This window comes from Mercurialis annua, linkage group LG2 (genome assembly GCF_937616625.2).
Source record: "Mercurialis annua linkage group LG2, ddMerAnnu1.2, whole genome shotgun sequence".
Classification (NCBI taxonomy): domain Eukaryota; kingdom Viridiplantae; phylum Streptophyta; class Magnoliopsida; order Malpighiales; family Euphorbiaceae; genus Mercurialis; species Mercurialis annua.
The window spans coordinates 35,032,585-35,049,692 of NC_065571.1; the positions used below are offsets into that span (position 1 = coordinate 35,032,585).

Genomic DNA, 17,108 nt, shown 5'->3' on the forward strand with positions numbered 1-17,108 from the left:
TGAAACAGAATCTGACTTTATCGCATCCTCATCAGACGAAGATGAAATTGAAGAACTTTAGTAGCTTAGAGTATTTTATGTATTAATTAGCATGTTTCTTAATTATAATTATGTTTCATAATTATTTAAATTGAATTCATATTTCTTAGTTATATGTTTCACGTATGTAGTGTTATAATGTGTTGTTTAGTTTTGGAACAATTAACATGACAATTAGTGCAAGTATGAGGGGTCAAGGCTCAGGCGGAGGCTCAGGCCGAGGATCAGGCCGAGGACGGGGGGACCCTACCAAGCCCGTTGAGGAGCAGCATCATGAGGAGGCTGGAGGACCTGTTCAGCCTTTGCAGGAGCGTGAGGCAGGCGAGCCCCCGGCCATTTTGGACAACCAGGGAAGGGCGATGGTTCGTCCGGACCCTAGCAGGTATGCTTAAAGTTTTTTTAATTTATGTGATTTTTAGTATGGAATTAATATGTATGTAAAGTAAATTATGCTTATTAAATCACAGGACACTGTTGCTGGACTCTGGGCCTGTTTCTCGGGCTACCCGGGATATTTTCAGGCAGTGCTGGTTCGAGACTGGATCAGCATGGCGCTTTCTGACAGCTGACCAGAGGGAGTTCTATTTTCAGGAATTTCAGGTAATTAAATTTTCAGTTTAATATATTTAAGTTTTGATATTTGTGAAAATTCTAACTCAAAGCTCATGTCATTACTATTTGCAGAAAAAGTTCTGGTGGGATGACTCTGCGTACAGCGAGGAGGTAATCAGACGGGTCTTCATGACCCATGCAGCCACCCGGTACAAAGACAACATCCACAAGATGAGGAAAATGCAAAAGAAGCATACATCTGTGAATCAGGAGACCTGGGAAGCCTGGAATGCATTTTGGGACACAGAGAAGGAAAAGAAGAAGTCAGAGACAGCCCGGGCAAACCGGATGAGTGAGCCTGCGGGCCCCGGTTCTGGTCCTGTCCGCCATCCCGGGGGATCTCGCTCCGCTATCAAGCATATGGATGTGATGGTTTGTTTCTAATCAGTAATTAAATTACTTAAATAACGTATTTGTTTTATTTTAATACTTAATAAATCTGTATTTTTCTGATAGGCTAAGGAGCTCGGCCGGAAGCCGACTGCGACAGAGCTGTACAGTCGCCTTCATAAAACGAAGGCTGAGAAGAAACCGGTCGACAAGAGGGCTCAGGATATGACTGTAAGTCCTTATCATATTAAAATTCTATAAGTTGCGTATATAGGCTTAAGTGTTGAATATATTATACATAAAGTGTTAAACTGTATAGGCTTAACGTTTGTGTAATTAGAACTCAATATATTTGGTTGGTTGGGTTATATATTGTAATTTGCTTGCAGGACTTCCCTGAAAAATGGGTGATGCTCATATTACAGAGGAAATGCTGCCGAAATTTCCTTAATAATTAGAATTATTTATAAAGTGTTATGTTTTTTTATTTGTTATAAAATTAAACTAATATGTTTTGTAATTGTTTTGTACGTAGGACGCCATCGCTGAGAGGCTTGCTGCTGCGACACAGTCGCCGACCGGAGAGGGGATCACCTCGAGTCCTGTGGATGAGACGCAGATATTTATGGATATCAAGGGCGTCAACAAGAAGCACCGGGTGTACGGCTTGGGTTCGGCTACCAGCAGGTATGTAGGCCCGAGTATCAGACCGCAGAGAGGCAGCTCTTCACGGACATCACAACAGGCAGATGAGGAGGTCGAGCGCCGTGTGCAGGCCGGCATCCAGGAGGGCCTGCGGCAGGTTGAGCAACGGTTGGCGGCGCAGCAGGCGAGCATGACACAGATGATACGTGATGAGATTGCAAGGATGATGCCGAATATCCCACCAGAGTATCAGCCACAGTTTCCCCCTCCTCCGCCAGACGGTGGCGACACTACAGATTTGTAGTTTCCTGTTTATTTTGTTTTCTAAAACATATTATGTACGATTTTTGTTTTTCAGACAACATAAAATGTATACTTTGATATTTTATTTTATATATATACTTTTATTCAGTTTCAATTAGGTGTAATCTAAACTAAAATTTAATTATTGTATTTAGCAGGTTTTAAACGTCAGCGAAACAGAAAAACAACGGAAAACGGCACAAATCTGCCAAAAAAACCAGCATTGCCGACGGATTTTTCAAGTTTAGCGACGGATTTTTCCGTCGCTAATTTGGGCCATTGGAGACAAACTCTCACTTTAGCGACGGAAAAGGCCGTCGCTAATGGTCTTACTTAGCGACGGACTAATCCGTCGCTAATATCTCATAATCCGTCGCCAATTAGTCTCAGATTTCGTCTCCAAATGAGACTAAATGGCGACGGATGTGGCAAATTTGGCGACGGATTATCCGTCGCTAAATTTTCCACGGATTGGAAACACTGGTCGCTACTCGTTTAGCGACCATATTTGTTGCGACGGAATACATCCGTCGTCAATCCGTCGCTAAACACTAGTAGCGACGGAATATAAGGGTTTAGCGACGGATATTTCCGTCGCTAAACCCCTGTTTTTTAGTAGTGGTTTAGTAACGTTACAAAAAAAATCTAAGTGTTTCACCTTTTTAGCAATTTAAGCCAAACGTTTACAAACGTTACGAAGCAAATCCAAGTGTTTCACCTTTTTAGCAATTTAAGGCAAACGTTTACAAACGTTAGGAAACAAATCCAAACGTTTCACCTTTTTAGCGATTTTAGCCAAACGTTTACAAATGTTACGAAACAAATCCAAACGTTTCCCCTTTTTAGCAATTTAAGCCAAATGTTTACAAATGGTACGAAACAAAACCAAACGTTTAAAACATTACGAAACAAATTCAAACGTTTCACAATTTCAGTGATTTAAGCCAAACGTTTACAAACATTACGAAAAAAACCAAGCGTTTCAACTTTTTAGCATTTTAAGCCAAACATTTATAAACTTTACAAAACAAATCCAAGCGTTTAACCTTTTTAGCAATTTAAGCCAACCGTTTACAAACGCTACGAAATAAATCCAAGCGTTTCACCTTTTTAGCCATTTAAGCCAAACGTTTACAAAATTTACGAAACAAATCCAAACATTTTACCTTTTTTGCGATTTAAGCCAAACGTTTACAAACGCTACGAAACAAATCCAAACGTTTCACCTTTTTAGCGATTTAAGCCAAACATTTACAAAAGCTATGAAACAAATCCAAAAGTTTCACCTTTTAATCAATTTAAGCCAAACATTTACAAACGTTATGAAAACAATCCAAGCGTTTCACCTTTTTAGTTATTTATGTCAAACGTTTACAAACATTACGAATGGAATCCAACCGTTTCATCTTTTAGCAATTTAAGCCAAACGTTTACAAACGTTACGAAACAAATCCAAACGTTTTCCCTTTTTAGCGATTCAAGCCAAACATTTACAAACATTACGAAACGAATTCAAACATTTCACCTTTTTAGCGATATACGCCAAACGTTTAGAAACATTACCAAAAAAATCCAAATGTTTCACCTTTTTAGAAATTTAAGCAAAATGTTAACAAACGTTACGAAATAAATTCAAACGTTTCACCTTTTTAGCGATTCATGCCAAACGTTTATAAACGTTACAAAACAAATCCAAACGTTTTACCTTTTTAACGATTTAAGCCAAACATTTACAAACGTTAAGAAATAAAACCAAACGTTTAAAATGTTACGAAACAAATCCTAACGTTTCCTATTTTTAGCGATTTAAGCCAAACCTTTACAAATGTTACGAAACATAACCGAGCGTTTCACCTTTATAGCAATTTAAGCCCAACGTTTACAAACGTTACAAAAAAAATCCAAGCGTTTCACCTTTTAACCAATTTAAACCAAACATTTACAAACATTCTGAAACAAATCCAAGCGTTTAACCTTTTTAGTAATTTAAGCTAAACGTTTACAAACGTTACAAAACAATCCAAGCGTTTCCCCATTTTAGCAATGTAAGCCAAACGTTTACAAACGTTCCGAAACAAATTTAAGCATTTAACCTTTTTAGTAATTAAAGCCAAACGTTTACAAATGTTACAAAACAATCTAAGCGTTTCACCTTTTTAGCAATTTAAGACGAACATTTACAAACGCTACGAAACAAAACCAAACGTTTCCCCTTTTTATCAATTTAAGCGAAACGTTTACAAACTTTACGAAACAAATCCAAGCGTTTCACCTTTTTAGCGATATAAGCCAAACGCTTACAAACGTTAAGCAATAAATCCAAGAGTTTCATCTATTAGGAATTTAAGCCAAACGTTTACAAATATTAAGAAACAAATTCAATCGTTTCACCTTTTTAGCAAATTAAGCCAAACGTTTACAAACGTTCCGAAACAAATCTAAACGTTTCACCTTTTTAGCGATTGAAGCCAAACATTTACAAACGTTGCAAAACAAATCCAAACATTTTACCTTTTTAGCGATTTAAGCCAAACATTTACAAACGTTACGAAACAAATCCAAATGTTTCACCTTTTAGCGATTTAAGCCAAACGTTTACAAAGGTTATGAAATAAATCCAAATGTTTCACTTTTTAAGCAATTTAAGCCAAACGTTTAGAAACTTCACAAAAAAAAATCCAAGCGTTTCATCTTTTTAGCAATTTAAGCCAAACGTTTACAAACGTTACGAAATAAATCCTAGTGTTTCACCTTTTTAGCAATTTAAGGCAAACGTTTACAAACGTTAGGAAACAAATCCAAAAGTTTCACCTAGCGATTTTAGCCAAACGTTTACAAATGTTACAAAATAAATCCAAACGTTTCACCTTTTTAGCGATTTAAGCCAAATGTTTACAAATGTTACGAAAAAAAACCAAACGTTTAAAACATTACGAAACAAATTCAAACGTTTCACAATTTTAGCGATTTAAGCCAAACGTTTACATATGTTACAAAAAAAAACCAAGCGTTTAATCTTTTTAGCATTTTAAGCCAAACATTTACAAACGGTATAAAACAAATCCAACCGTTTAACATTTTTAGCAATTTAAGCCAAACGTTTATAAACGTTACGAAACAAATCCAAGTGTTTCACCTTTTTAGCAATTTAAGCCAATGTTTACAAACGTTACGAAATAAATCCAAATGTTTCCCCTTTTTAGCGATTTAAGCTAAACGTTTACAAACGTTACGAAACAAATACAAACGTTTCACCTTTTTAGCGATTTAAGCCAAACGTTTACAAAAGTTATGAAACAAATCCAAAAGTTTCACCTTTTTATCAACTTAAGCCAAACATTTACAAACGTTATGAAAACAATCCAAGCGTTTCACCTTTTTAGCTATTTATGCCAAACGTTTACAAACGTTACGAAAGTAATCCAACCGTTTCATCTTTTAGCAATTTAAGCCAAACGTTTACAAACGTTACGAAACAAATCCAAACGTTTCCACTTTTTAGCGATTCAAGCCAATCATTTACAAACATTACGAAATGAATTCAAACATTTCACCTTTTTAGCGATATAAGCCAAACGTTTACAAACGTTATCAAACAAATCCAAACGTTTCACCTTTTTTGCGATTTAAGCCAAATGTTTACAAACGTTACAAAACAAATCCAAACGTTTTACCTTTTTAACGATTTAAGCCAAACGTTTACAAACGTTAACCAAACGTTTAAAACGTTACGATACAAAACCTAACGTTTCATATTTTTAGCGATTTAAGCAAAACCTTTACTAATTTTTACGAAACACAACCAAGCGTTTCACCTTTTTAGCAATTTAAGCCAAATGTTTACAAACGTTACGAAACAAATCCAAGCGTTTCACCTTTTTAGCAATTTAAGCCAAACGTTTACAATCGTTCCAAAACAAATCCAAGATTTTAACCTTTTTAGTAATTCAAGCCAAACTTTTACAAACGTTACAAAACAATCCAAGCGTTTCACCTTTTTAGCAATTTAAGCCAAACGTTTACAAATGGTATGAAACAAATCGAAACGTTTGACCTTTTTAGCAATTTAAGACAAACATTTACAAACGCTATGAAACAAAACCAAACGTTTCCCCTATTTAGCAATTTAAGCCAAACGTTTACAAACTTTACGAAACAACTCCAAATGTTTCTTCATTTTTAGTGATATGAGCCAAACATTTAAAACGTTACGAAACAAATCCAAACATTTCATCGTTTTAGCGATTTATGCCAAATGTTTACAAACGTTACGTAAAAAATCCAAACGTTTCACCTTTTTAGCAATTGAAGCCAAATGTTTACTAACGTTACTAAACAAATCCAATTGTTTCACCTTTTTAGCGATTTAAGCCAAACGTTTGCAAACTTTACAAAACAAATCCAAACGTTTCCCCTTTTTAGCGATTTAAGCCAAGCGTTTACAAAGGTTATAAACAAATCCAAATGTTTCAACTTTTTAGCAATTTAAGCCAAGCGTTTACAAAGGTTATATAACAAATCCAAACGTTACACCTTTTTAGCGATTTAAGCCAAACGTTTACAAACGTTACAAAACAAATCCAAGTGTTTCTCCTTTTTAGCAATTTACGCCAAACGTTTACAAACGTTATGAAACAAATCCAAACGTTTCCCCCTTTTAGCAATTTATGCCAAACGTTTACAAACGTTACAAACAAATCCAAACATTTTGCCTTTTTAGCGATTTAAGCCAAACATTTACAAACATTACAAGGCAAATCCAAACGTTTCCCCTCTTTAGCAATTTAAGTCAAACGTTTACAAACGTTACGAAACAAATCCAAACGTTTTACCTTTTTAGCGATATAAGCCAAACTGTTAAAAAAATTACGAAACAAACCCAAATGTTTCGCCTATATTACGATTTTAGCGATTTAAGCCAAACGTTTACAAACGTTACAAAACAAATCCAAACGTTTCCCATATTTAGCAATTTAAGCCAAACGTTTACAAACGCTACGAAATAAGACCAATCGTTTAAAACTTTACGAAACAAATCCTAACGTTTCACATTTTTAGCGATTTAAGCCAAACTCTTACAAATGTTACGAAACAAACCAAGCGTTCACCTTGTTAGCATTTTAAGCCGCACGTTTACAAACGTTTCGAAACAAATCCAAGTGTTTCCCCTTTTTAGCAATTTAAGCCAAACGTTTACAAACGTTCCTGTAATAACCCGTAAAATTTTAATATTTAATTTGTAAAATTTAAATATCTAATTGGCGAGTTTCGTAATAATTTTAAATGGTTTACGTTTTTTTGAAATTCGTGTTGGGGTGTAGTTCGTGGTTTGGTTCGTTTATTGGTTCGATTTTTTTAAAAAAAAAGAAAAAGAAAAAGAAAATATTAAAGCCAAGGTTTTAGCACGCAAGGTCTCGTTCGAGACCTGGAGTCTCGTACGAGACCCTTGCTAAAAATGCAAAATCTCAATTTATTAATTAGATGTTTCTAATAGGTTATATAAATTATATCCTTGGCATAATTAAATCCTTAGGGTCTTATAACCTGTTTAGTCCTTAAAGTTGAATGTTAATTTATGTAAGTAATGTTGTTTTAACTCGGGAATTTTAATTTCAAATTAACATCTTTCTAACTCGACAATATTAGTTTAAAATATAAAATAATATTAATAATAATAATAATTTAATTTAATTATAATTAAATTTATTATTATTATTTCTATCATTATTATTACTAGTTTAAATGGGGTTGGATAATTAAAATATTTTTTTATAAATTCTCGGGTGACACTTTTATCTATGGCTTTAGGTGCCAACGTGATTAAATTTTAATATAGCTTCTAAATTATTTCTGTGTTTTATTATTAGGGGGAAATTTGATATTTTATTTAAATTAATAATTATGATTAATTATTATTTTAATTAATAAATTGAGATTTTGGATTAGCGGGCTAAAGGGATATTTTGGCTTAAATTGTTATTGAATTATTTGAGATATTTGCCGGTGCTAATTAATTACTTGGGTTTCAAGCTATTGAGTTCTATTTTGATAACGATTACTATTTTAGTAAATATTAAATTATAAACTGTGGTTTATAACTCTGGTTTTATGGTTGGGTCGGGTTAGACTTGGGTCGCCCGACATGTGGGGTTAATTTGGTAGTTTTAAGAAACTCGGCTACCCCACTATTTGAGAAAAGGATTTTATTTATTAATTAAATATTATTTAATTAATATTTTCGGATGATTTTTAAATATGAACTCAATAGGCTTGATTTATTTACGGTATTATAATTTAAGTGAGATTTGGATTATTATTTGTGTCAGTCCTACTTGGTGTCTAGTATTCTTAGAGTTAGGGGTTGGAGCGATTTTAACGTATGATTTATTTTTAGACTCTTCGACTACTCGCGCTCCGGAGTCGAATCAGGGTTAGCTGTTTGCCGAAGTTTCACGTGGATAAGAAAGCAGTGAGTTTGTAGTGCTATTTACCGCTTTATTAAGTACCGCATCATATTTTAATATTATAAATGTTTGTGAACTGTTTGTGAACTGTTTTTTACGGATTATGGATCTGGATTGAAACGAGCTACTCGATAGGCTTGTATCGAGACTGTGTGCACCGGTAAGTACTCTGGGAAACGGCAGACTAAAGTCTTGCTTACGCTGGTATAAATATATGACGAGGATTTGTTCCCGTCCACTCTGGGTTTATCGGTATGCTATGTCATACTTACGCTGGGATCATTTCAATATTGTTTTCCATAATCATACTATATTAGTATAAACTGTTTTGATTTAAGGGTTTTAAACTTAATAAATGTAAATAGTATTGCGAACTCATCTCAGTATATCTGACCCCGTTGTTTTCCTAAATTTTCCAGGTTTATGATTTGAAAGCTGGTCCACTCCGATTCTTTTGATTCCTCGGAGGTTTTTATGTTATTAAACTAGTTTCTGTTTTCAAACTCTTAGACCGCAGTAGAACTAGTTTATATATTACATTTGTTATTGCATTGGGATTGTCGATTAGACCGATTATTTATTATTAGCATGTTTACACTGGAATATTTTATTATTATATTTAAGGCAATGCTGTGAAATATTTTAGATACTTAAGTTATTTATATTAGAATTGTTTTATAAATTGCTAGACTTAAGTTGGAGTCTCGGTTGCCCCCGAGCAATTTTCTGCAGGTTTAAATGTTTATTTGATTTCCGCAAGGCTTGCTACGGGTTTTGGTACAACCATACCCATACCCTAGCGCCGGTCACGATTCATGAAATTGGGTCGTGACAGTTTCGAAACAAATTCAAGTGTTTCATCTTTTCAGTAATTTAAGCCAAATGTTTACAAACGTTACGAAACAAATCCAAGCGTTTAACCTTTTTAGCAATTTAACCAAAACGTTTACAAACGTTACGAAACAAATCCAAACGTTTCACCTTTATAGAAATATAAGACGAACGTTTACAAACGTTACGAAACAAAACCAAAGGTTTCACCTTTTTAGCAATTTAAGCCAAACGTTTACAAACGTTAAGAAACAAATCCTTATGTTTCCCCATTTTAGCGATTTAAGCCAAATGTTTAAAATGTTATAAAACAAATCCAAACATTTCACCGTTTTAACGATTTATGCCAAACGTTTACAAACATTTCATAACAAATCCAAAGTTTCACCTTTTTAGCGATTGAAGCCAAGCATTTACAAACGTTACGAAACAAATCCAAACGTTTCACCTTTTTAGCAATTTAAGCCAAATATTTACAAACGTTATGAAACAAATCCAAACGTTTAACCTTTTTATCGATTTAAGCCAAACATTTATAAAGCTTAGGAAACAAATCCAAATGTTTCACCTTTTTAACAATTTAAGCCAAACGTTTACAAACGTTACGAAAAAAAATCCAAGTGTTTCACCTTTTTAGCAATTTATGCCAAACGTTTACAAACGTTACGAAACGAATCCATACGTTTCACCCTTTTAGCGACTTATGCCAAACGATTACAAACGTTACGAAACAAATCCAAACGTTTCACCTTTTTAGCGATATAAGCCAAACGTTTACAAACGTTACAAAGCAAATCCAAACGTTTCCCCTTTTAGCGAATTAAGCCAACGTTTACAAATGTTACGAAACAAATCCAAATGTTTCACCTTTATAGCGATTTAAGCCAAACGGTTAAAAAAATTACGAAACAAATCCAAACGTTTCACCTTTTAAGCGATTTAAGCCAAATTTTTACAAACTTTACGAAACAAATCCAAACATTTCACCTATTTAGCGAATTAAGCCAAATGCTTACAAACGTTAAGAAATAAATCCAAGAGTTTCACCTTTATAACAATTTAAGCCAAATTTTTACAAACGTTGCGAAACAAATTCAAGCGTTTCACCTTTTTAGCAATTTAAGCCAAACGTATACAAACGTTCCGAAACAAATCCAAACGTTTCACTTTTTAGAGATTGAAGCCAAACATTTACAAACATTACGAAACAAATCCAAACGTTTCACCTTTTTAGCGATTTAAGCCAAACATTTACAAACGTTACGAAACAAATCCAAATGTTTCACCTTTTAGCGATTTATGCCAAACGTTTACAAAGGTTATGAAACAAATCCAAATGTTTCACTTTTTAAGCCATCTAAGCCAAACGTTTAGAAACGTTACAAAAAAATCCAAGCGTTTAACCTTTTTAGCAATTTAAGCCAAACGTTTACAAACGTTACGAAACTAATCCAACTGTTTCACCTTTTAGCAATTTAAGCCAAACTTTTACAAACGTTACGAAACAAATCCAAACGTTTCACCTTTTTAGCAATTTAAGCCAAACATTTACATTACGAAACAGATTCAAACATTTCACCTTTTTAGCGATATAAGCCAAACGTTTACAGACGTTACGAAACTAATCCAACCGTTTCACCTTTTAGCAATTTAAGATAAACGTTTACAAATGTTACGAAACAAATCCAAACGTTTACAAACATTACGAATCAAATTCAAATGTTTCACAATTTTAGCAATTTAAGCCAAACGTTTACAAACGTTACGAAAAGTACGAAGAGTTTCAACTTTTTAGCATTTTAAGCCATACATTTACAAACGTTGCAAAACAAATCCAAGAGTTTAACCTTTTTAGCAATTTAAGCCAAACGTTTACAAACGTTACAAAACAAATCCAAGCGTTTCACCTTTTTAGTAATTTAAGCCAAACGTTTACAAACGTTACGAAACAAATCCAAACGTTTCACCTTTTTAGCGATTTAAGCAAAACGTTTACAAACGTTACGAAACAAATCCAAACGTTTCACCTTTTTTGCGATTTAAGCCAAACATTTACAAAAGTTATAAAACAAATCCAAATGTTTCACCTTTTATCAATTTAAGCCAAACATTTACAAACGTTATGAAAAAAATCGAAGCGTTTCACTTTTTTAGCTATTTAAGCCAAACGTTTACAAACTTTACGAAACTAATCCAACCGTTTCCCCATTTAGCAATTTAAGCCAAACGTTTACAAACGTTCCGAAACAAATCCAAACATTTCACCTTTTTAGCGATTTAAGCCAAACATTTACAAATATTACAAAACGAATTCAAATATTTAACCTTTTTAGCGATATAAGCCAAACGTTTACAAACGTTCCCAAACTAATACAACTGTTTCACCTTTTTAGCGATTGAAGACAAATGTTTACAAACGTTACGAAACAAATCCAAACGTTTCACCCTTTAAGCGATTCAAGCCAAACGTTTACAAACGTTACAAAACAAATCCAAACGTTTTACCTTTTTAGCGATTTAAGCCAAACGTTTACAAACGTTACCTAACAAATTCAAACGTTTCACCTTTTTAGCGATTCAAGCCAAATGTTTTCAAACGTTACGAAAAAAATCCAAAAGTTTTACCTTTTTAGCAATTTAAGCCAAACGTTTATAATTGTTAAGAAAAAAAAATAAACGTTTAAAAAGTTACGAAACAAATCCTAACGTTTCACATTTTTAGCGATTTAAGTGAAACCTTTACACATGTTACAAAACAGAACCAAGCGTTTCACCTTTATAGTAATTTAAGCCTAACGTTTACAAACGTTACGAAACAAATCCAAGAGTTTCACCTTTTTTATAAATTTAAGACGAACGTTTACAAACGTTACGAAACAAATTTAAGCGTTTAATCTTTTTAGTAATTTAAGCCAAACGTTTACAAACGTTACAAAACAATCCAAGCGTTTCACCTTTTTTAGCAATTTAAGCCAAACAATTACAAATGTCACGAAACAAATCCAAAGTTTTCACCTTTTTAGAAATCTAAGACGAACGTTTACAAACGCTACGAAACAAAACCAAACGTTTCCCCCTTTTTAGCAATTTAAGCCAAACGTTTACAAACTTTACGAAACAAATCCAAGCCTTTCACCTTTTTAGCGATTTAAGCCAAACGTTTACAAACGTTAAGAAATAAATCCAACCGTTTCATCTTTTAGGAATTTAAGACAAACGTTTACAAACATTACGAAACAAATTCAAGTGTTTCACCTTTTTAGCAATTTAAGCCAAACGTTTACAAACATTCCGAAACAAATCCAAACGTTTCACCTTTGTAGCGATTTAAGCCAAACATTTACAAACGTTACGAAACAAATTCAGACGTTGAACCTTTTTAGCGATTTAAGCCAAACGTTTACAAACTTTACGGAACAAATCCAAACGTTTCCCCTTTTTAGCCATTTATCAAACGTTTACAAACGTTAATAAATAAATCCAAGTGTTTAATCTTTTATAAATTTAAGCCAAACGTTTACAAACGTTACGAAAAAAATTCAAGCGTTTAACCTTTTTAGCAATTTAAGCCAAACGTATACAAATGTTCCGAAACAAATCAAAACGTTCGATTGAATCAAAACATTTACAAACGTTAGGAAACAAATCCAAACGTTTCTCCTTTTTAGCGATTTAAGCCAAACGTTTACAAACGTTACGAGACAAATCCAAATGTTTTACCTTTTAGCGATTTAAGCCAAACGTTTACAAAGGTTATGAAATAAATACAAATGTTTCACTTTTTAAGCATTTAAGCCAAACGTTTAGAAACGTTACAAAAAAATACATGTGTTTCACCTTTTTAGCAATTTAAGCCAAACGTTTACAAACTTTATGAAACAAATCCAAGTGTTTTACCTTTTTAGCAATTTCAGGCAAACGTTTAAAAATGTTAGGAAAATAATCCTAACGTTTCACCTTTTTAGCGATTTTAGCCAAACAATTACAAATGTTATGAAACAATTCCAAACGTTTCCCCTTTTTAGCGATTTAAGCCAAATGTCTACAAATATTACGAAACAAAACCAAGCGTTTAAAATATTACGAAACAAATTCAAACGTTTCACAATTTTAGCGACTTAAGCCAAACGTTTACAAACGTTACAAAAAAACCAAGCGTTTCAACTTTTTAGCATTTTAAGCCAAACATTTACAAACGTTACAAAACAAATCCAAGCATTTAACCTTTTTAAAAATTTAAGCCAAACGTTTACAAACGTTACAAAACAAATCCAAGCGTTTCATCTTTTATAAATTTAAGCCAAACGTTTACAAATGTTACGAAAAAAGCGTTTCACCTTTTTAGCAATTTAAGCCAAACGTATACAAATGTTCCGAAACAAATCCAAACGTTCGATTGAAGCCAAACATTTACAAACGTTACGAAACAAATCCAAACGTTTCTCCTTTTTAGCGATTTAAGCCAAACGTTTACAAACGTTACGAGACAAATCCAAATGTTTCACCTTTTAGCAATTTAAGCCAAACGTTTACAAAGGTTATGAAATAAATACAAATGTTTCACTTTTTAAGCAATTTAAGCCAAACGTTTAGAAACGTTACAAAAAAATACAAGTGTTTTACCTTTTTAGCAATTTAAGCCAAACGTTTACAAACGTTACGAAACAAATCCAAGTGTTTTACCTTTTTAGCAATTTCAGGAAAACGTTTAAAAACGTTAGGAAAATAATCCTAACGTTTCACCTTTTTAGCAATTTTAGCCAAACAGTTACAAATGTTACGAAACAATTCCAAATGTTTCCCCTTTTTGGCGATTTAAGCCCTATGTCTACAAATGTTACGAAACAAAACCAAACGTTTAAAACATTACGAAACAAATTCAAACGTTTCCCAATGTTAGCGACTTAAGCCAAACGTTTACAAACGTTACAAAAAAAAATAAGCGTTTCAACTTTTTAGCATTTTAAGCCAAACATTTACAACGTTACAAAACAAATCCAAGCGTTTAACCTTTTTTGAAATTTAAGCCAAACGTTTACAAACGTTACGAAACAATTCCAAGCGTTTCACCTTTTTAACAATTTATGCCAAACGTTTACAAACGTTACGAAACAAATCCAATCGTTTCACTTTTTTAGCGATTTAAGCCAAACGTTTATAAAAGTTATGAAACAAATCCAAACGTTTCACCTTTTTAGCGATTTAAGCCAAACATTTACAAAAGTTATGAAACAAATCCAAATGTTTCACCTTTTTATCAATTTAAGCCAAATATTTACAAACGTTACGAAAAAAATCCAAGCATGTCACCTTTTTAGCTATTTAAGCCAAACATTTACAAACGTTACGAAACTAATCCAAGCGTATTCACCATTTAGCAATTTAAGCCAAACGTTTACAGATGTTACGAAACAAATCCAAACGTCTTTTTTAGCGATTTAAGCCAAACATTTACAAACATTACGAAACGAATTCAAACATTTCACCTTTTTAGCAAATATACGCCAAACATTTACAAACGTTACCAAATAAATCCAAACGTTTCACCTTTTTAGCGATTCAAGCCAAATGTTTACAAACGTTACGAAACAAATCCAAACGTTTCACCTTTTTAGCGTTTCAAGCCAAACGTTTACAAACGTTACAAAACAAATCCAAACATTTTACCTTTTTAGCGATTTAAGCCAAACGTTTACAAACGATAAGAAATAAAACCAAACGTTTAAAACGTTACAAAAGAAATCCTAACGTTTCATATGTTAAGCGATTTAAGCCAAACCTTTATAAATGTTACGAAACAGAACAAAGCGTTTCACCTTTATAGCAATTTAAGCCCAACGTTTACAAACGTTACAAAACAAATCCAACCGTTTCACCTTTTTAGTAATTTAAGCTAAACGTTTACAAACATTCCGAAACAAATCCAAGCGTTTAACCTTTTTAGTAATTTAAGCCAAACGTTTACAAACGTTACAAAACAATCCAAGCGTTTCACCTTTTTAGCAATTTAAGCCAAACGTTTACAAATGTTACGAAACAAATCGAAACGTTTCACCTTTTTAGAAATTCAAGACGAACGTTTACAAACGTTAAGAAACAAATCCTTATGTTTCCCCATTTTAGCGATTTAAGCCTAACGTTTAAAATGTTACAAAACAAATCCAAACATTTCACTGTTTTAACGATTTATGCCAAACGTTTACAAACATTTCGTAACAAATCCAAAGTTTCACCTTTCTAGCGATTGAAGCCAAGCATTTACAAACATTACGAAACAATTCCAAACGTTTCACCTTTTTAGCGATTTAAGCCAAACATTTACAAACGTTACGAAACAAATCCAAACGTTTAACCTTTTTATCGATTTAAGCCAAACATTTACAAAGCTTAGGAAACAAATCCAAATGTTTCGCCTTTTTAGCAATTTAAGCCAAACGTTTACAAACGTTACGAAACAAATCCAAGTGTTTCACCTTTTTAGCAATTTATGCCAAACGTTTACAAACGTTACGAAACGAATCCATACGTTTCACCCTTTTAGCGACTTATGCCAAACCCTTTTTAGCGATTTAAGCCAAACGTTTACAAACTTTACGAAACAAATCCAAACGTTTCACCTTTTTAGCCATTTATCAAATGTTTACAAACGTTAAGAAATAAATCCAAGCATTTCATCTTTTATAAATTTAAGCCAAACGTTTACAAACGTTACGAAAAAAATTCAAGCGTTTCACCCTTTTAGCAATTTAAGCCAAACGTATACAACTGTTCCGAAACAAATCCAAACGTTCGATTGAAGCCAAACATTTACAAACGTTACGAAACAAATCCAAACGTTTCTCTTTTTTAGCGATTTAAGCCAAACGTTTACAAACGTTACGAGACAAATCCAAATGTTTCACCTTTTAGCAATTAAAGCCAAACGTTTACAAAGGTTATGAAATAAATACAAATGTTTCACTTTTTAAGCCAAACGTTTAGAAACGTTACAAAAAAATACAAGTGTTTCACCATTTTAGCAATTTAAGCCAAACCTTTACAAACGTTACGAGACAAATCCAAGTGTTTTACCTTTTTAGCAATTTCAGGCAAACGTTTAAAAACGTTAGGAAAATAATCCTAACGTTTCACCTTTTTAGCAATTTTAGCCAAACAGTTACAAATGTTACGAAACAATTCCAAATGTTTCCCCTTTTTAGCGATTTAAGCCAAATGTCTACAAATGTTACGAAACAAAACCAAACGTTTAAAACATTACGAAACAAATTCAAATGTTTCACAATTTTAGCGACTTAAGCCAAACGTTTACAAACGTTACGAAAAAAAACCAAGCGTTTCAACTTTTTAGCATTTTAAGCCAAACATTTACAAACGTTACAAAAAAATCCAAGCGTTTAACCTTTTTAGAAATTTAAGCCAAACGTTTACAAACGACAAATCCAAGCGTTTCACCTTTTTAACAATTTAAGCCAAATGTTTACAAACGTTACAAAACAAATCCAAACGTTTCACTTTTCTAGCGATTTAAGCCAAACGTTTATAAAAGTTATGAAACAAATCCAAATGTTTCACCTTTTTAGCGATTTAAGCCAAACATTTACAAAAGTTATGAAACAAATCCAAATGTTTCACCTTTTTATAAATATAAGCCAAATATTTACAAACGTTACGAAAAAAATCCAAGCGTGTCACCTTTTTAGCTATTTAAGCCAAACGTTTAGAAACTTTACGAAACTAATCCAAGCGTATTCACCATTTAGCAATTTAAGCCAAACGTTTACAAATGTTACGAAACAAATCCAAACGTTTCGCCTTTTTAGCGATTTAAGCCAAACATTTACAAACATTACGAAACGAATTCAAACATTTCACCTTTTTAGCGAT

The 17,108-nt window shown here is 32.9% G+C and overlaps 1 protein-coding gene across 1 annotated transcript; it reads left to right on the plus strand.

Moving 5' to 3' along the window:
• The first annotated feature begins 206 nt into the window (after positions 1–206).
• Positions 207–1,930, plus strand: LOC126668449 (uncharacterized). Its single transcript, XM_050361642.2, has 5 exons — positions 207–421; positions 507–639; positions 724–1,023; positions 1,108–1,212; positions 1,517–1,930. The coding sequence occupies exons 1-5, from the start codon at positions 207–209 to the stop codon at positions 1,928–1,930; spliced, it is 1,167 nt and encodes a 388-aa protein (XP_050217599.2).
• The last annotated feature ends 15,178 nt before the right edge of the window (positions 1,931–17,108 follow it).

Excerpts from the sequence above, each read along its gene's own strand:
- LOC126668449 (XM_050361642.2), top strand. The coding sequence starts at position 207 with ATGACAATTAGTGCAAGTATGAGGGGTCAAGGCTCAGGCGGAGGCTCA. Across the intron at positions 422-506 it reads GTTCGTCCGGACCCTAGCAG|GACACTGTTGCTGGACTCTG; the intron begins GTATGCTTAAAG and ends ATTAAATCACAG. Across the intron at positions 1,024-1,107 it reads TCAAGCATATGGATGTGATG|GCTAAGGAGCTCGGCCGGAA; the intron begins GTTTGTTTCTAA and ends TTTTTCTGATAG.